This window comes from Plectropomus leopardus, chromosome 4, assembly GCF_008729295.1.
Source record: "Plectropomus leopardus isolate mb chromosome 4, YSFRI_Pleo_2.0, whole genome shotgun sequence".
NCBI lineage: Eukaryota > Metazoa > Chordata > Actinopteri > Perciformes > Serranidae > Plectropomus > Plectropomus leopardus.
Window position 1 is genome coordinate 30982596 of NC_056466.1, and position 20776 is coordinate 31003371.

The 20776-nt window shown below is 39.1% G+C and overlaps 2 protein-coding genes across 2 annotated transcripts; one reads left to right on the plus strand and one right to left on the minus strand.

The window, feature by feature from the left end:
* On the plus strand, positions 1 to 13465 carry stim2a (tromal interaction molecule 2a). The gene is made up of 12 exons (XM_042485663.1): positions 1 to 609; positions 3836 to 3966; positions 5574 to 5685; positions 5845 to 5956; positions 6963 to 7078; positions 8602 to 8779; positions 8867 to 9044; positions 9197 to 9358; positions 9528 to 9628; positions 9720 to 9967; positions 10322 to 10508; positions 10682 to 13465. The coding sequence occupies exons 1-12, from the start codon at positions 486 to 488 to the stop codon at positions 12195 to 12197; spliced, it is 3165 nt and encodes a 1054-aa protein (XP_042341597.1). The 5' UTR covers positions 1 to 485; the 3' UTR covers positions 12198 to 13465.
* Positions 13466 to 17363: 3898 nt separating this feature from the next.
* LOC121942603 lies at positions 17364 to 20576 on the minus strand. Its single transcript, XM_042485857.1, has 5 exons — positions 20507 to 20576; positions 19962 to 20369; positions 18895 to 19032; positions 18669 to 18730; positions 17364 to 18501 (listed from the first exon to the last, which is right to left on the minus strand). Exons 1-5 carry the CDS (start codon positions 20541 to 20543, stop codon positions 18445 to 18447), a joined length of 702 nt encoding a protein of 233 aa, XP_042341791.1. The 5' UTR covers positions 20544 to 20576; the 3' UTR covers positions 17364 to 18444.
* Positions 20577 to 20776: the final 200 nt, after the last annotated feature.

Here is a 20776-nt window from a genome sequence, read left to right on the forward strand (position 1 = left end):
TCTCGACGTCTCTTTTGGGAAAGGGGTGACAGGGAAGAACTGGCCAAGTACGACTATCTGCCTCATAAAGAGACCGAAGCGGACTCCAACTGCACACGAGGAGCAGAGGGGCTGTGTGCATCCTGAGTGAGATTATTGGGGTACTTTGCACATTTTTTAAAAAGGGGGAAAAAGGGGTTTTCACGCGCCCTTAAAAAACAGTTGGTGAGATCTTTTTTTTTGACCCTGGATGTTATTAATGATGGCTGAGCCTCGGGACTTGTTTATCCAAACTCTGTTTTAGGCCACGAATGGATTTATAAACGCATTATCTGTCCGTTTTGTTGTTGTTGTTGTTGTTTTTACTGGAATACCATTACCCATTTTTGGAGTATTTTTACGCACAGCCCTCTTTTATTTGGATAACTCTGTGTGTTTTTGATTTTTTTTTTTTTTTTTTTTTGCAATTAATACTATATTTTGAGTGAGATTATATACCATCTGAAATGCTGCCTCTGGCCCCTCTGTTGCTCCTCGTTTTCCCCGCCGCGCTCTTTGCGGCCGCGCAAGGCGCCGGGGACCTCCACGGATTCACTTTCCACAGTGGGAGCGCGGGTTTCGACCCAACAGGTATAACTCAGGAGGAACTGCATCCGATAGGGAAGTTTGACATCGTTTCTCTAGCCTTGTGCTGGATAATGTCTTTGCATTGTATTCAGATCTGCCCTGTCATTGCAAATAACTGGACAATTATTTATAGGTAGGACATAAATCTGGTTTGCACATGTCACTACTGATGATGACAGACCGTTTGCTATACATTTAATGATAAAAAACTACAATCTTTATATTTTACATTGATTTATATTGAGCCCCCCAAATTCCAAAAGGTTATTTTTCATTTTTACTTTTTTTCTTTTGGCCACAAATGAATTATCTTTGGTGAATACGTTCTTATCTTGTGGAAACAATTTATCTTTCATTTTTATTTCATGCACACAAGATAATAGGCTAACTTATTCCCGTAATATAATCAGTACTTTCGTATAACATAATGAACTTGTTCCCTCAAAGTAATTCACATGTGTGCACAAGTCAATTATTGGTTCCCACAAAAACATTTACATGTGCATACAAGATATTAAATTGTTCCTTGATAATAATTAATTTGTGTGCACAGACTAATAACCCCACAAAATAATTAACTTGTGAGCTCAAGATGATATCTTGTCCCACAAAATAATTAACATGTTCCCATAATATAATTAACATGTGCGCAGATAATAACTTGTTCCCCTGAGATAATTAATTTGTGTGCACAGACTAATTACTTGTTCCCACAAAATAATTGTTCCCACAAGATAATTAGCTTGTGCACATGATAATAAGTTCCCACAAGATAATTAACATGTGTGCTCAAGATAATATTTTGTCCCACAAGGTAATAATTTGTTCCCTGATAAGATGAATAACGTGTGAGCACAGGATAATACCTTGTTCCCACAAGATATTTAACCTTTTTCCTCAAGATTAACATGCACATAAAATATATTTTTTTTAAAAATCCCTTTTTTGTGTTTTGGAACGCATTAATTGTTTGTTTCTTTTTTTGATTTGACCAGATAACATTTTTTAAGGCCATGTTCATTTAAGTAACTCTAAACGATAGAGTGAGCTGCTTCACTTTAAAGCAGTAGCGATTGTTCCACAGACAGCTCAGTTTGAGAGAACAGCTCACATTGTCTGAACACCTGTTGGTAGAATTTGTTCTTTTAATCTTTGCGAAGCTTAAAAATGCTGCCAAAAAGACATTTGGGAAAGCACTCTCCTACACTTTTCCAGTATTTGTTGGTGAGTTAAACTCAGGTCATCTGGAGGTCCTACAGGGACACAGATAACACACACTCTCTTTTCAGAAGGCTTTGCATACACCATTGATATGTGATAGCCCACTCAGCTAAGAGGTCTCCTCACTGTTGAGAAATGCAAGTTTCATCAACAACCATGGATCAATGTCTTTGCTCAGTACTTTGGTATATATCTCTGTGGGAATGAGCAGAAGTGCATTTCATTGACAGAAGTAGTTACCCTCAAAGGTCCCCATCTTTAAATCCTGAGAATTTCAAGTGAAATGCCAGATTGACAAGAATTTTAATTATTCATCGACATGCCATTTAATAATCTTGAAAAGAGCGTCCCACATCTGTCCTTAACAACTGATCATTTTGAGCCATTCTCTCCCCTAATGTTCAGTTTGGGTTTTTGCATCTTTAGAAACCTTTGCAGTGAACACGGGCAGAAGGGATTGCACCATATGAAAAAGATTCTATTATTTCTACCATTGCTGCCAATGTTTTGCAGAAATGTTCTGAGATTAACTCGAGAACACAGTTTTTTTTTCCTCCTCGAGACGTCAGTTTTATTTCCCCATAGCTCTATTCTTCCTTGCATTCTGGGCAAAGAGCGGCTAATGTTACTGCTGCTGGTTTTGATAGAGGGTCTAACTAGAAGACCTTTGACCCCTACGTTCCTTTGAGCATCAAGACACAGTCACAGAGACAAAAATGGGCTCTGACTCAGTATGGCGGCAACGCTGTTTGTCATCTTCTCCTGTATTAGAGTTCCCATAAGCCCTGAACACACTGTACGACTTGAAGTCTAATTACAACAGTTGTTTTGGCTATGACCAATTTTCTAGAGAATCCTCTAGAGAATGCGACCAAGTACAGTGCATCAGGAACACATTGTCTAATTTTGTGCTGGAGTTAAGGACTGAGCCTTAAACTCATGGCTAAAAACAGTTGAAGCTGTTTTGGTTAAATCAAACATACTTTATTGTGTTGTCACTGGCAATATGTGTTGCCAGTTCACAGTGGTTCAAACTGTAGCAGTCTGCTTTACTAGCCATGACCTACAGGCTTTTATGCAAACAGCAATACACAAAACTTTGGGTTCAGTAGCATCTGCGTGCTATTATTAATGCTTCAATTCTTCAAATTAACAACATGAGTTGTGCACAGTGGAGCCTCCAGAATTTTTTCATATGGGTGGCCACATGGGGCCCCTGAAAATCTTATGTTGGCATACTAAAGCCAAAAAGCCATAGCTGAATTTCAGGAATTCTATTATGCTATTGGAGTATATAGGCTAGTTCAAAACTATTACAATATGAGAGTTAAGAAATCCCGTACTGATATACTTTGATTTCTTATTTCACAGTTAATGTTACTATCTGACGTGCACCGACTAATACTGGTATACACTGGTATTACTGGTATTGGTATACATTTTGAATTCTACAACAATCCTGTTTTTATATGTTATGTATCTACACATTTTATAACTTGTTCTTCAGTTAGGCTGGTTGCCCTTTTTCCTTGAAAAAAAGACAAAACACACAGCTTTAATTTGAAGGAGCAGAGTAATTGTAATGTCCCTCTCCAGAATCCCAGTGGTGACACTGACGTCTCTATGTGCCCTTCCATATTGCACAAGTCTTAACCACTAGCCTAACAGGAGACACTGCATAATTAAATTTTTGATAAACATGCAATAAATAATGGCTGGCTCAATCTTTGTGTTTTAAGAGGAATTATGGACAATGACTTATGTAGATTTCTTTTTTATTGTTAAAATCTCGATGACGAGACTTCTCTGATGCACAGTAGTAAAGAAGAATGAATAAGTAAATCTGCATGCTTCATCTTAATTGCTCATACAAAGCGGAATGATTCATTGTGCATTCAAGTTAAATTAATCAGTCACTCAGTACTGAGAATATTAGTTGATCTGTCTTTATATCTCAAGAGTTTAGTGAAATAATCATTTTTTAAATGTCTTTGCTTTCCTGACTTAGACCCCTGTATGGTGGTGTATCCACCATGTATCAGCGAGGCGGATCGCTACAGCCTGGAAGCCCTGCGGAGCATCCATCAGATGATGGACGATGACCAAGATGGAGGGATCGAGGTGGAGGAGAGTGTGGAGGTACAAAGCTCTCTCTTTGCGAAATGTTTACCCCAGTTCCTTAGCTGTTATGAATCCCTGTACATGTATGTTCTTGCAAGAGACAGACAGGATAAAGCAGTACAACAACAGGTGGCCTGGCTGCTGGGAGAGTCAAATGCTACTTCAAGGATAGCAACGGTATAACTTTGCTTTTGGCTCTGTGACAAAATTGGTTTGCACTAATAGAATACTGCAACACTTGTGACCTTCATGGTCACACTTAACAGTATAAATCTTCTTAATGTTTCCTGACTCCTGCTTTTTTTTGTCTTCACCCAGTTTGTTATAGATGTCGCACACAAATTTGAAAGACACACTGCTTTCCTTAGTGGTGTAATACATTCTGCAAATAATATCTTTCAAGTTGATCAAACTTCAGTTATTTCGATTTCTGAATTGCATGAAAAAAAACATGTTCATGGTGAAATAAACTTATACATTTTCCAAAATGATGTTGTAAAGGAAAGGTTGATGCATTTATTTGTTGCCTTTTGCAGACCCATATTAAATTGCACCTCTTTTTTTCACAAATTGCACCTTTTTCCCCTTCAAATTGAACCTTGTTTTCCACAAATTGCACCTTTTCCCCCCAAAATTACATCTTCTTCCCCCTCAAATAGTACACTTTTTTCTCAAGAATTTGTACCAATTTCCTTTCAAACCCTTTTTCTCCACAAACTGCACACCTTTCTTAACAAATTGCACCGTTCCCTCCCACATATTGTACTTTTTCTCTTAAAATTTCACCCTTTACCCACAAATTGCACCTTGTCACCCACAATTTGCCATTTTTCCTCCACAAATTGCACCTTTTTTCCCATAATTTGCACTCCTTTCTCTACAAATTGCACCTTTTTTCCCATAGTTTGCACTCCTTTCTCTACAAATTGCACCTTTTTTCAACACAACATAGTGCCAAAAACAAGGCATATTTTTCATTCAGTCATGTAAACAGATGATCTCTGCATATGACTTAGTATGTGTGTTTAAATACATATTCACTGCATGTAAAAGTTTGTTTGTACACATGTGCAACTTGGTGATTTTGTTTTTTGCGTAGATGATGAAAATGTTGTCAAGAATGAATATTTTGTCCAAGGAGAATGTGAGTCTCTAGTTATATGTGACTTTGGTAGTAAAATGAGAATTCTAGAATGCCTTTGCCCTCCAGAATGCAGTTTAGCGATACAGTATCCAGGGGCTCGGGTTGCCGTTACCATGGAGAGGCCAGGGAGGGGGGTGCGGGGTGGGCTCATCAGACCACAGCCCCAACATTCCTCTCGCCATCATATGAAGCCTCCATTTACAGCCAAGGACACATTCCAAGACAGCACGCGCACGCACACACACTTGAGTTTGCAATACACGCAATACTTCTTGCATGCATTCTAAATAAAAACAGTCTCCAAACACCCACTCCTTATTCCTAGATTGAAATCCAAGTCCATAAAGCACTGCAATACTCAACTAACTTATTTTGGACAGAGGAGGTTGTTCTTAGTAAAAGATATGTGTTTGGTGAACCCCTAACTTTGCTCTGTAAAGTTGCACCTGAAAAAAAAGCCTTATTTTCACATTCTTTGCAGTTTATCATTGAGGACATGAAGCAGCAGCAGACCAACAAACACAGCCACCTGCACAGAGAGGACCAACACATCACAGTTGAGGAGCTCTGGAGGGGCTGGAAGTCATCTGAAGGTGTGTGTGTGTGTGTGTGTGTGTGTGTGTGTGCGTGTGTGTGTGTGTGTGTGTGTGTGAGAGAGAGAGAGAGAGAGAAAAAGAGAGAGAGAGAGAATTTGTATACAGCTTTACTTTTTTTTGTCTTATTTTTTCATCTTTCCTTGTTACTCTTCTCAGTGCATAATTGGACTCAAGATGATGTGCTTCGCTGGCTGAAGGAATTTGTTGAGTTGCCCCAGTATGAGAGGAACTTTAAGGACTTTAAGGTCAATGGAAACACACTCCCCAGGTGAGGATAATCAATGACAACGCCATAGTCAGCTAGATGCTGTGTCTCAAACTGGATACTTATACATAGTACAGTGCATACACTATGAACATATTTGAGCAGTGTGCAAAGACACAAATGAGTACAAACTGACTCCAAATGACCTAAAAGAGACACAAAATGACTATAAACAAACAAACAAACAAACAAAATGTATACAAAGAAAAAAAGGGACAAAATCACCTCAAAGAGACACAAAATGACTACAGAGACAAAAACGACCAGAAAAGACACAAAGTGATCTCAAAGATACACATAATGTCTACAAACAGAAACCAAATGATCCCCGGAAGAGACACAAAATGACCACAAGTAGATACAAAAGGTATACAAAGGGACAAAAATGACCAAAACAGAATCAAACCCCCTCAAAGATATGCAAAGAGACACAAAATGATCCCCCCAAAAGACCACAAAGAGACACAAACCCACAGCAAACAGATACAAAACCACAAAAAGATGCATAAAGACACACAAGACAATAATTAATTAAGAGGCAAAACTACTGCAAAGTCTTCATGTATTGCTCCTCTGTAGAGGGAGTTGGTGAGGTCATTTGCATATCTGTGCCCACGGGGCTTATCATCTCATAATCCACATCAGCATTTACAATATCGTTTGCATTATTATTTAATAATTAACCCAAATTAACACAAACTGATGAATTTCATTGGACAATGGTATGATTATCTTGGTAGTGAAAAATACTTTTGTATCCAAGTGTCCAATGTTCCACACAACTTTTTAACCATTTTGAGCACACCATCCCGGTACTCAGGTACACTACATTTTGCCATACTTCTCAGTGTCAATACACTAATGCACTCAAAATAGCAGCGTAAGTACAGAAGTATCCAATTTCAGACACAGCAGCAGTTTCCAGCGCACTGTTGTCCAAGCAAGTTACTGTAAAAAGAGTTGTCAAGAGTCATAATATAACACACTGAACTCTGACATCTGTATGCAGGATTGCAGCCAATGAGCCTTCATTCCTGAGTGGCCATCTGAGGGTTCAGGACCAGAGAGACAAACAGAAGCTAAACATCAAAGCCCTGGATGTTGTCCTGTTTGGACCGCCTACACGTAAGAAGTCCTCACACAGTTCCCTCTCCCTACTCTTATGGCTCTTTAGCCTATTTGCCTCTTTAGCTTGCATACCGACTCTGCAGTTTCCTCAGACTTTTACAGTGTTTAAAGACAATTACTGTCATGCTTCTATTGTACTAATTCTCTAAGAAAGCTCTGGTAATTTCTTAATTCTTCCGTTAAAAAAATGGATGGAATGGAAGAACTAATGGAACAGTCAGTCCACAAATTTTGCTTAAATTTGCTAATCAACTGGCAACTTAAATGTTACCAAATTAAAAAAAAAATGTTAGTGGTTTTGTCTCAGCTGTCACCTTGGAGTCACAATGGCAGAGGGGAGTGATGGTACTCAACAAGCACACTGGTATGTGTCACAGTAGGAAAAGCACAGGTGAAAGTAATAAAATCAGTGGTGGGGAATTCCATTTAACTGCTTTGGCTTTTGGTTCCTGGTGTTGTGCATGCTGGCTCACTGTCACACCGTCATGGCTAACTGAGACATTTGAATAGAACACAGCCATCGTTAACGTCATTAGGAGCAGCTGTGGTTTTTCTACTGCATAAACGCAGTCTTGAGGGGACGTTTAACCAGGCACACAAAGTGAAAACACCTGTGTGGATTTGTGAGCAGGGGTTTCAAATCTACAGTTAGCAACTTTATAAAAACATATTTTTTTCATATTTGCTGAGAGTGTAACTATATCCCAAAAGTTGTACAGGAGAAAAAAAATCATGTTTCTCTGTCTCCTGCTCCTGTTGGCATATGCAAGAATCCACTATGAATAAAAAACCAACCCATCAAAGCCAAAGAGTCTAACACATCTGCCAGTCACTGCTTATGGACTGCCATTGCCATTTTCTTGCCCCAAATGTTTCCAGAAACGTGTTTTAGTGTACTGTTTAGCTGTAAAATGTGAGTTTTTGACATGGCTACCATGTTGTAAGCAGTCAAACAAAACCAAGCACTGCCCATCAGTCAAATTTTGCCCTATACAGCTAAACACAACGCTGAAATATGATTCTTAAAATACCTAAGGAAGAAAAAGACAATGCCGTAACAAAGTCTTGGTTTATATTTGATCAAAGCTGCCTAGTTTGGCAGTTTGACCGCAGTTCAAAGCAGTAATTGACATGATTGACAGCTGTGTAGGCCCTGATCAGCTGTTTCCATTCAGGCGTGGAGGATTCTTGCAAATGCAATTAGAAGCATTAGCAGGAGGAGGAGGGCTGTTATTTTTTCACAGATTATTTGTCTTTTTCTGTCAGGATATTGTAAAGTTTCAAAAATATGACAAAAAACATATTTTCATAAAATATACCAACTACAGCTTCAGAGGACTAAAACGTGTCCATGGAAATATTAAAGTTGTTAGTTTAGCAGTATCTTTAAGGGTATGATTGGTTTTCTCCATGCTGTTAACTTAATGTGTCACTCAAGTCTTTACTATCCCATCGCCTGTGATGCGATTATGATACGTTCATCACTAATTATCATAAACCAACCATCCATTCCACCATAGGCCCCCCTCATAACTACATGAAGGACCTGCTGCTTATTGTGTCAGTGGTAATGGGAGTTGGAGGCTGCTGGTTCGCCCAGGCCCAGAACAAAGCCAGCAAACTTCACATAGCCAGGATGATGAAAGATTTAGAAAGTCTGCAGAGGGCTGAACAGAGCCTCATAGATCTGCAGGAACAGTGAGTATTCCCCTATCAATGTCTAGTGAACATTTCTGAATCGACTTTGTTTTGCTTGATTGCACTAAAAAAAATTTGCTTTCTCAGACTGGAGCGAGCACAGGAAGAAAAACGCAATGTCGCAGAGGAGAAACAGAGCCTGGAGGAGAAGATGAGGGATGAGATCATGGGGGCGCAGGAGGAGGCTTACCGCCTGCAAGAGCTAAGGCAGGGAGCTGTCAGCGAGCTCAGCCGCCTCCGATATGCGGAGGAAGAGCTAGTGCAGGTAGAAACATAGCTAAAGAACTGCTGCACCAGATGCTTATCATTTTTGTTATAGTTGAAATGATTTGATGGAGAGAATGTAGGCTTAACTGCAGTTTTAAAGAATTCTTTTACGTACTAATCTTTGACAATTGCCTGATGCCATCCCCTCAGGTCCGTGGAGCATTGAAGCAGGCGGAGAAGGACATGATGGCTAGCTGGACTGCCTCAGAGGGTCTCCAGCTGTGGTTGCAATTGACACATGAGGTAGAGGTCCAGTACTATAATGTCAAGAAGCAGAGTGCAGAACTACAGCTTGCCACCGCCAAGGAAGAGGTAACACATGAAAAACGGGGACGCACATGAAAAACCCACGGCTCTTAGTAACTGCACGAGATATGTACACAAGTGTATGCAAAATATGTAAAGGACATCTACATTTTTAGAATTCTTTAAAACTTAACTACATACCTATCAATTTACCTTCACTTGTACTCCCTTGCAGGCAGAGAGAATCAAGAAAAAAAGGAGTTCTGTATTTGGGACTCTCCATGTCGCCCACAGCTCCTCTCTAGACCAAGTTGACCACAAAATCCTGGAGGCAAAGTAAGTCACACAAGTACCAGTGCAAGTTTTGTTTGTGTCTATAACAATAAATGCAGAACATAGGTTACAAAGGTCTTTGTACCTCCCATAGGAACGCCTTGTCTGAAGTAACAGCCTGTCTACGGGAACGCCTCCATCGCTGGCAGCAGATTGAGCGCATCTGTGGCTTCCCCATCATTAGGAACCCTGGTCTATCAAACCTCACTGCTCAGCTCTACTCAGACTCAGTTCCCCTGGGGTTGTCCAGAGTGTCCCAGCCATCTTGTTCATGCCATAGCTCCATCCATGGATCTATAGAGGATCTGTTAGAGGAGTCTCCAATCTTACCACAGATGCAAGGTAAATAACAGGAATGATGACTTTTTGATATTTTATTTGGATAATTATTAGTTTCCACAAAGTCTTCAGATCAGGTGACGGTGAAGGGCAAAGCTGCAAATTCAGCAAACGTGTTTAGTGAGACAAATGACAAACAGGAACCCTGTGAATGAACCTCCCAAGTAGCATGGTTTGCAGATAGTTATGAGCTAGTAGTCAGTGTTAAATTGTGTGAATTTATTGTCCTGTTAGCCACTGGGTTTACAAAGATGTGTGAATAAATCGTGCTTTGAGGTCAGTACATATTCATTGCTACGCAGCTGTCTTCTGTTATGGATCAGTTTCACTGACTGGTTCATCTTGGCCTTCCTCCAGTTCCAGTTCCAACACTGAAGCGCTCTCCTCGGACACAGGGATCCACCGTATGTCGGTCACGTCGTCACGGTGTGATCACTCAGCCACCGGCTGCCATGATCTCCCCAGATCCAGATCTTCTTATCCCCATCCGAGCCCCATATCCTTGTGAAGAAGAGGGGCTCTTCCTGAAAACTCTAAAGAAACAGTACGTCTTCTTGTCCATAACTTTTGGAGGCTAATTTGTTTTTACACACTGCTCATTCTACACCACTGTGTATCAGCAACACTTGTGTTGATACAATCTTTGCTTAATTTTTTATTCCCCCTCCCCCTGTCCTTTCTTTAACTTATTCTTTTTCATTTTTCTCCCACTAATAGAGACTCACAAGAGACGTACTCAGACTCAGAATATATGGCTTCACCTCCTCACAGCAAAATGTTCCCTAGTCCCACTGTTGACACTTCTCAAAAGCTCTGTCATGATGAAACTGAGCTGCTTTCAGACGGCTCCATTACAAAGCCTCTGAGTAAAGAAGTGGAAGCAGTTGTTGAATCTCCAGTTCGTAAAGTGTCTTTAGAAGAGCTTGAAGCTTCATTAGATGTTTCCAGCAAAAAGATGGCAAAAGACACAGCGTTGGATACTTCTTCAGAAACCCCTTCTTTGAAGATATCCAAAGATGAGTCTTTGATTGAAGCTACATCAAGGAAGATATCCAGAGACAGGAGTGAAGTTCCCATGGATGTTGAAGTTAGAAAGGAGCTTTCTAATGAGTTGGAAGCGGAATTTCCAATCAGGAAAGTAGAGAGAGATACAAAAGGTGATTTGATGAACACTGCTTTGAGGAATGTATACAGAGAAAGAAGCGATATATCTCTGGATGTAAGAAAGGTTCTTTGGAATGAATTAGAGGAGACAACAGATGTGGCATATAGGAAAATATCAAAAGATATGATGGGGGCTTCAATTGACAGTGCCTCAAGAAAGATGATACGAGATGATGTTGAACGTCCATATAACTCAGTATCCAGAAAGTTTGCAAGAGATTCATTGGGAACGTCCTTTGACAGTGGCTCTAGAATGCTTCCACGGAATAAAGGAGAATTCCAGCTTGATTCCTCTGTGAGGGCTTCAGCAAAGGACAAAATGGTTGATGCAGCTAGAACACCACCAAGAAAGATATCTAAAGATGAGCTGGAGTATTGTTCAGATACTGCTTCCATAAAGATGCTACCCAGAGAGAAATTTGAAGCACTTATGGATGCCTCGTCCTCTCCAGAGAAGCAAGAGTATGGTTTAGAACCATCAACAAGTAGGAGGATAATGAGAGAAGAGCATGAGTTGTCTTCTGGTTCTCTCAGAAGGAGGATACCAATAGTGCCAAGAGATGACACTGACTCTTTCATAGACACTCCCACAGGAAAAATCTCCAGGGATAGAGTTGATGTTCCAATGGAAATACCTAAACAATCAATACTGAGGGAGGAGCTGGGAGCATCCGAATCAAGTTCATCTACAGGTCGAATTGGACAGCCAGACCTTATGATAACCTCCCAGGTACCATGGAAGTCGTCATCAGACCTTTCCACTGGCCCGCTGAGCCAGCTTGTGTATGATGGGATCCTTGAGAAGTCCTGCAACTCCATGGCCATTACCCCAACCAGCCTCTCTTCTTCAACACCCAACCTGCCTCAGGGCAGACTGCTAACAGAGACAGAGCCACCAGTGCCACCACCAAGGGCTTCCATCCCATCTCCTGCATTACCCTCTGAGACTGGAGATGAGAAGAACAAGCATAAGGAAAAGAACAAAAAATCCTTAAGGTTAAAAAATCTTTTTAAAAAGAAAAATGAGACATCTCCAGAAAAGCCTCAAAGTGGTCTTCAGAAACTCTGACGATCAGCTTAAAAAGTTTTTCTTTTTTTCTATTTGTTAACATTTTATTGAATTAGAAATTGGAGTTTCACAATCTCATTGAAGATTTATTGCTAGGAAAGCTTTTTTCTTTTCTCTTATTAAGTCTTATGTAGACATATGGTTCACACCATATATGATTTTAGATGCATTTTTTTGAGGCTTTGCCTATAGTTGAAAGATTAAATGATGTTTAAACTGATGCTGCTCTTCTGTGTAACAGAGGCAATGCTTGAATTCAATTTAAACCTCAATTTAAGGCATTTACTGCATTAGAAAATGGATGCTTCTGTTTCCATGCAAACATTTTGTTTTATTTAGTGATGTCATTATGAAAGCTGGATTCTATATCTGTTTGGTTTTTCTACACGTTCTTATAATTCATTTGAAATCGGAGCATCTAAGTTTGAAAAATATAGTGTAACATATTTCCATGCATCAATCCAGATTTAGCAATGTTTGAATCAGTATTTGATGACAGTTTAAGAATGGTTTGATTACCAGAATATTAAATGCCAATGTTACAGTCTTGATAAAGCAGATAATTCTTTTTAGATATAGACTTTTAATAAATAATGTCTAAGGATGTTTATCTCTTCACATTTGATTGTTGCTTTTTTAGTCTTTACTATTTATTGCTACTCAGGATTTACTTAGGAACAAATTACCAGGGGTCTTAAATATGTTTGACAGCTGTATATGTCTACAGCAATGAATAATACATTTTATAACAAAAAATAAATCCTTTTATTGCTTTTGAATTATATTTTGTATAGATCGTCCAATAATGTTATACAAACGGAAAGAGATGTGTTAGTGCTAAACTGTTTGTGCAGGAAGCCTTTGACAAGGTTTAGACAGCCTCAGTTTTGTTGTTTGTTTGTTGTTGTTACTTTTTTGTAGTTAGGTTCAAATGCCATTTTCAGTCAACATCTGCACTTTCAAGGTGTGGTTCCCCTGCAAATATCGCTGAACTAAATACAAAATGAGTTTTTTTTTTTTAAATTATTGCATTGGTCCCTGATGCACATTGGCCATAATTAAAATTGCTGACGACTTTTAATTTATTGTTTGCTTTTTGGAAAAGGATCAACCTTAACATAGCCAATACTGACCCACTTTAAAAAGCATCTGTCTTGATGCTGATCCTGTGGATTGGCCGGGGACAACCCAGATCTGAATTGAAAATGTTAACTTAATGCTGAAAATGTTGCTTTTATTTGATAAAGACCTATGAATAGTTTGCTTGCTCACTGTGGGTTTTTTTTAATGAATGCATTTACATGCATATTTTGAATGCTTAAATTGTTTATTTTATTTATGTTTATTTTCTTGTTTACAGGGAGGTGGGTTTATTTGAATTTTAAAAAATCAGAAATTAGTTTTAATTGATTTGAAAGTTAGTTGCTCATTGGATTTTTTTTTGTTCACTTCAAGTCTGAGGAATATATAAATCTTGTTCCCCTTTCTTGTCTTGGATAACTGTAATGTGAATGTAATATGTCATAGGCTTATCTGATGATTTATTAATAAGTGATGATAGAGGGAATAAACAAAGAGGTGAACATTGGAAATATTGTGCACTGTTCTACAATAAAGAACCTAAACATTGACAGAATGGGTTTATTATTATTGTCAGCATGATACAATACATTCAAATGACAATTAAATATTTAGCACACTTCGCCAAATGAGTGACAGAAAAAAACTGTTGAGAACAACTCAGGGCAAAATCTCTTCTGGTAGCCTCTTTTTAAAATTCTTTTCATTTATCTATTTATTTATTTTCACTCATTATCTCCACTAGAGGTCAGAAGTGTGGTCAACAATCCAAAACATTTTTTTTTTAATTCCAGTGAACTGATTTAAGATCCCAGGGTACCTTTATTGTGTCACAGAGTGGGAAATGTGTCTGTTATGTTGCAGCCATAAAGACAATATTCCACATACAAAAAAAAATACATACAAAGGTACATACATACAAAAGAAAACACAGGCTTCTAAAACACATCAGCAATGATTATAAAAACAAAGAAAAATTGCTCTACCCCCAAAAATCCCTTACTCTTTTTTTTCCAATATCTGGCACTATTTAAAAGTTTTAGCGACACAGAGATAAATTAATTATTAAATCTGTTTAATCTTTCTTTCTGGGGCATTGTTTTGTGTGATCAGACCTTGCATTTTAGAGTGGCCTTTCATTGTGATAATGAAAGGCCACACCTGTGTCATACTGATGACGTTTAATCAGCATCTTGATATGGCACACCAGTGTGGTGGATGGATTATCTTGAGAAAAAAAAAACTTGAATTCTGTGAAAATCTGTGACCACATATTGAAAGAAATACATCTAATGAGTGCATGAAAAAAGATCTTTAACTGCAACTTGTGAAAAATGGCAGCAGCAATCTGTGCTCTCAGTATCTAAGACGCAATTTACTGATTTACCAACACTTTCAGCAGGCAGCTGATATGCAGCTTCAGTCTGTCTGCATGTTAAGCTCTGCAGGTGTATGAGGGGCTGTTTGTTACTGTGGGTTTCCTGTAAAACTTCACTGGTCACATGGACTACATAATGTGGTTGAGGTTAACTTCATTGTGCACCTTGTATTGTCTTGTAGCTTTTTTTAAAACTAACAACACAGTTTTAGCAATCAATTCACAATAGACGCAGCAAATGATCTGATACCAGATTTCACCAACAGTTAGTAAGGCATTCACACGCATCATTCTTTCCAGTGTTGGTTGTGGGACAAAATAATTAAGAGTCAACAAATTTTTTCCTACTGACATGCTGTGGGTCTTTGTGCTGTTGTTCAGAAACTGTGCTGCTCTCATTTATTAAAAAAATAAATGTGACCACACAGCAGCATGCTCTCATCTCATTGCTTGAAATTACTGTTACTGTTGTACATAGACTCAAATCCAGTCAGACTAACAATTATTGTAACATGATTGTTGTTCATACAAGTTTGCTGTTACGGGGACCAATTTAAGTGTAACACTGACGATATGCTGGCTAGAACTGCATGGATGTTTTGTACCAAGATGTTATGAGAATAAACACAGAATAAACTGTGCTTTAACCATCCATGCTGTGTAATTTAGAAACAACAGAAGCGAATGAAAAAATATTGGCCCCAAATCATATGCTTGCTAACTCTGTTATAGATAGGTCACATTTTGGCCTAAAATACCTGGTTGTGGCAGCACGATCCTGACTGAGAATGTAGTGATGTCTCAGTAAAAAAAAAACAAACAAACAATCATCACTTAAAAAAGAGAGGTGGCTGGAGGACACAGTGATGAATTGCTATAAACTAACCAGCTTGTTGTTTGTCTCAAACAGTGGTCTGTAGCTTGGCACCATCAACCAGCCCCTTTGACGGCAGCTGTCAGAGTCATCTCTTACACTGCATCATTTAAAAGTGTATGCTGTTGCTCATCATACAACAGTTATTTATATTTACCAGCTGTTTATTCTAGTGCACTAGTTCCGACCAAGCAATTTGATTGGTCGAGAGGCATTCCCTTACTGCAAAGCGCTTTTAATTACTGCTGATATTCAATACAACGCCCGTGAGACTTTTAACTCTTCATGTATCAGTCCGCTTTACAGCTGTTCAAAGCTGGTAATTAGGCCTACATTAGCGGTCGGTAGTTGTCTAATTGTTCTGGAGGCCTCTCGTGCGTCCCTCAGGAGTTGCCCTATGGCAGGAATGGAGGTAGTGGACGGGGGACTTGTACTCTTTTCGGACTCAAGAATGTGTGGGAATTTCAAGGAAACTTAAAGGTGGTTGCTGTTGGAGCTATCTCGCCGTGTCCCGTTTGTTGTTTTATTAGTTGTCCAGTTAGGCGAACCCAGGACGCTGGGTTACAATGGTGGCAGCGGCGTTCATCAACATTCATCAGCCTGCTGTGAGGGCTTTTCTGCGGATTTGTGGAGCCGTTAGCCGTGCTGTTGTTTTTAGCTTAGCTGCCTCAGTTTAGCTAGCTTGCTAACCCCACGGGGTGCTTCAAGACTCCGCACAACTATGTTAGGAACATGCGCGGAGAGGAGGACCCTTTAAAACACGGCAGGAGGTGTTTGACGGCTGTTCGCCCAACAGGGAACTGTAAGGCTGACCTACTCTTTCCCTTCATTGGCAACAGGAGCCACTGTTTCCTCAGCTGGGTGAGGCAGCGACAGATGGCGGAGACTGCAGTTAATGAGCAGGTGAGGCAATTCAAAAGAGACACACGACATACAACAAGTCTGCCACAGTTAACAGACTCCTATTTCACTGGAAACACGCATAACACGTAGACCTAACTATCACAGAGTGGCACGCCAGTAGGCATGAAAAAGTTTGTGTTATAAGACAACAGCTATTACTTCCAGAAGTTGTGGACCTATTTGCGTCGGCGGAGTAAAAAAAAAAAATCATTAAATTAAAAAGCAAAAAGTATAATCATTTGCGGCATATTACTATTAACTAATAAACGATGCAAGTGTAACGTTTAGCTGTTCCCTTAAATGTAAATTTTAAGACAAGGCATACAAATAATATGTAGGCTTAGTCGAAGGGCTGCTAATAAATTAATGTCAATACTAGGTGGATTGCTAGCCTATGAATTATTATGGAAAGCTATCTAATAGCCGACCCAGCTGGAGGGGAACGTTTTCACAACACTGACTAATGTCAAGTTTCAATTCTGTTTCAAGAAAACCTTTTAATCTAATGTTTAAATAACCTTTTAACATTTCAAACAATGACTAAGACCTGGGCTAATGTTACAACTGCAACATTCTGAGGATGTTTTGGTGATGCTGACAGGTAATAGATCATAAAAAGCTATTTTATAAAATGTTCCCACAATGTTACCTGAGAACAAAGGAAGAACATTTTCAAAGCAACATTCAGAACTTGTTATTGAGGCCTGAGATTACAGAAGCTTTTTTTTTTTTTTAAAGAAAGGAAAATATAATGTAATGTGAAATGTAAACATTTTTTAAAATGTTTATAGAGAATACTACCATAACTTTAAAAAGAACATTCAAGGAACTTAAGAGAACTTGCTGTTGAAAACATTACTCAATCATTGCATTGTACATTCTCAGAATGTTTTTAGAACCAAAAATTGCTAGCTGGGCTGGTAGATATTCCTAACATAGCAGATGACCATTTACATGTTTACGGTTGCAGGCCTAACCAGTCAGAGACAGAACCATTCAATGTCTTTTCAAGCGGATTTGGGGTATCTGTCGGGCCGCCGTGCCCTGTTTTAAAGGTTGTTACATTTTGGGAGTCAGGTTGCCGCTGAGCACCTGTTTCATTGTGTGTGTGTGTACTTTTGTGGGTAAACAGTGGGCGTGCTGCTGTTTTTTTCGGGGCATTGTTTTGTTTGGTCATAAGTATTGTAGCTTTCATCTCTCTTATTTTCTAAAATCTCATGTCTTTATGTCGTGAAGTGCAGTTGTCGTGATGTTGTTGTATTAAAAATGCCAGAAAAAGTCCACAGTCATCTCAGCAGTGGAGTGAAATATTCACAGTGAAATATTCAGCTGCTCTGCTCTCAGGTGCTTGTTCTCACGATTGTGAACTTTGACTGTCACAGCACCATCCATGCTTCTGGTCACTTTCTCTTTGACCTCTGTATTCTGCAAATACAATAGCCGAGGTAAAACATACCTACTGTAAAATCCAACACATGGCTGGTACTGTATATATACACATAATTGTGTGTGCATGTGTACTTCATCAAAATAACCTGACGTTACTAACTTACGCCGCTGAACGTACATCAGGGTTTTAGGAGCTACCTCAGATGAAAGAGACCATCTTTAGGAAATATTTTTTTGATGTGTACTTTGAGTTTTTAATTTGGCCCATGTCCAATCTGCTAACATGGAGGGGGCGGAGCTTTATGACCTATGATGCGGCCAGTCACCGGGGATGATCGAAATGTTTTGGCTTCACTTCTCAGGGGGTATCATGTTGTCCATCTTTTTAATGCAGTGTATGTAAACATACACTGTACACTGTAAACATGTACAAATGTAACATATCCAGGGTTTACAAAAACATACAGTGCTAACATTTTCTCCTGGCGACAGGGCTGCAAAAACAAGCAGAAATGACATCTCAAACTGTGGACCCTTAATTTGAACCTTTTGGATTTAAACTCATTTCATTCTATTCTCTGTCTCAGTCTCTGCTTGCATAAAAACAGTTGTGCTTGTACTGTTTATGTTTGTCCATCCGTAGCCCAGAACACAACTCGTGTCAAATACACATCTTCATCCTGGGAGACAAATTGACATTGGCTATTTATTATGTAGCTTCAGTTGTTGTGCAGAAATATCTTGAGATTTGTGACTGCAGTACAGTAAGACAAAGACTACGAGATAGCTGCTAAAAGTGTGAGATAAAGACTTGTGTTGGAATTCCTAAATTCCTGCTGTTAATTACCTGATCCCATCTTGTCAGTCCCCTGGTGTCTAGTCCTTTCTGGAGAATTTGAGGCTCTTTATCTGCAAAAAATGAATTCAGCATTACTACAAAGTAGCACCCACCTACACCTTTGCAAATATGGTGATGTACAATAATGGCAGGTTCCCTAATTGTTTAAATAACAGTGTTAAGATCATTTGTTTTGAAATAAAACTAGAGAAAATTGTGAGATAACAGTAGGTACCTGTTTTCTGACAGAAGCAATAAACCAAAATAAAGGAGACGAAAGAGGAGAGAATAGTGAAGGCTGGTGCAAACACCGTCATCCAGTGCTCAACAAACACAGGGTTGTAGATGTACCCACTGGAGTCAGGGCTGGAATCTGGTAAAATAAATAAAAACAAATGTGGATTGCAGTTTTACTTGTTTTTTTTTTTTGGTTTGCCTTAATTCTGCAGCCAGTAAAACAAAAAAAATCTGCATCACCAGTATGATAATAAAATGCTTTACGTTCATCTTAGTCCTCACTAACAGTTGTTTTCCAGCTCAGTTCCATCCTAAAGTTTATCCAATATAAAAATAGTATCTCTAGTTAAAACATGAATCATTGGTGAGTGATTTTATGTTGGCAGCAGGCCACATCTTTGACCTTTAAAATCCTATGAGTTTATTCTCTAGTAAAAGTAAACATTTGTGCTAAATTTGTAGAAATCCCCTTGAGCTGTTCTATTGTGTTCAAAAGAATGAGACAGAGGAGGTCACAGTGACAGTGACATTGACCTTTGACCTATGACCACTAAAATCTAACCTGTTCACCATTGACTCCGAGTGGATATTTGTGCCAAATTTGAAGAAATTCCCTCAAGGTGCTCTTGAGATATCGCATTGCTAGGTATGGAACAGACCACTGAAAGCATAATGCCTCTGGTCTTTGCTGTTGGAGGCTCGAATGCATAAAAACTGAGAATTCATACAAAGATAAATTGCTGCACTTTAAAAAAAAACACTCTCCAAAGCCAAGAGGTCTCTTTGACATTGTTAGGAATCTCTTGTAACTTCATGTATTTAATTTAAGAATAGTGCCTGCATAACTATGGATTCAACTTTAAAACATGTTTATCATGCTATGGCCCTTTTCCTCATACAGTATGAGCAATTTTGTACACTGGACTTAACATCACCATCACTCACAAACTTTTGAATTAAAGAAAAAATGCACAGTTTGTACAGTGTAGTCGTGATTAGTCAAATATTAAATCAATTGCATTCTGAAGATTAACATAGAAAGAGAAGTCAGGCCTAAATGCTTACTGACGAGGATCCTTGTTGTGCTTTTTCCATCTCTGTTAACAGATTTGTATGCAATGTATTCGCTATCATCCAACATGTTCCGCCCAAGTCCACAGTAGTAGAGGCCCTCATCCGAATGGGTGATGTTCATAATCGTCAGGTCATAGGATTCAGAAGAATAGTTTCTCACAAAATGAAAACGAGGTAAAATTCTTAGCGGGTCATCGCCATCCATGATGGTCATGAATGAGTTCTTCATTATTTTAAGAGCCAGAGGTGGCTGGTTCTCATGAGAGCACTTCCTGTACCACACTATTTGAAATCCAACTACTAATTGGCAGTCACAGTAGAGAGCCACGTTGTCTCCTGGTCTGACCGTCACCTCCAACACTGATCCAGAATCTGAATCATGTGTGCAAGAAACAGCTCCTGGAATACAACAGAGTAGATTACAGCAGGTGCGGGTTCCTGCTCAACACAATGACAACGAGAATGTGGAAATTATTCTCAAAACAGATAATAACAAGTTTGATTAAATCATCCGAATTTGTCATCAGAATTGTTACCTAAGAGCATGAGCAGAAAAATGTGCAGTCCGTCCATGTGTGACGATGGCCTAGAGTTGCACAGATGCAATCTGCGCACTTTTCTCTGAAAGGAAGCATGAACGTGCTGAACGGCCAGTCAAGTGGAACATTTTCTTTTGTGTTTTTTTTCTATGGCGTCATGTTATGTGGTTTACATGTTTCCTCCCTGAGCTCTGGAGGTGTTGACATCTTCATAGATATATTTCACAATACTTGCAGTAGTGCCTTTGACGGACATACTAGGTCAGG

Coding starts and splice junctions, on each gene's coding strand:
- stim2a (XM_042485663.1), top strand. CDS start 486: ATGCTGCCTCTGGCCCCTCTGTTGCTCCTCGTTTTCCCCGCCGCGCTC. Junction 610..3,835: donor CGCGGGTTTCGACCCAACAG/GTATAACTCAGG, acceptor TTCCTGACTTAG/ACCCCTGTATGGTGGTGTAT. Junction 10,509..10,681: donor CTGAAAACTCTAAAGAAACA/GTACGTCTTCTT, acceptor TCCCACTAATAG/AGACTCACAAGAGACGTACT.
- LOC121942603 (XM_042485857.1), bottom strand. CDS start 20,543: ATGGACGGACTGCACATTTTTCTGCTCATGCTCTTAG. Junction 20,370..20,506: donor TTTTCTGCTCATGCTCTTAG/GTAACAATTCTG, acceptor GTTGTATTCCAG/GAGCTGTTTCTTGCACACAT. Junction 18,502..18,668: donor GACTGACAAGATGGGATCAG/GTAATTAACAGC, acceptor TTTGTCTCCCAG/GATGAAGATGTGTATTTGAC.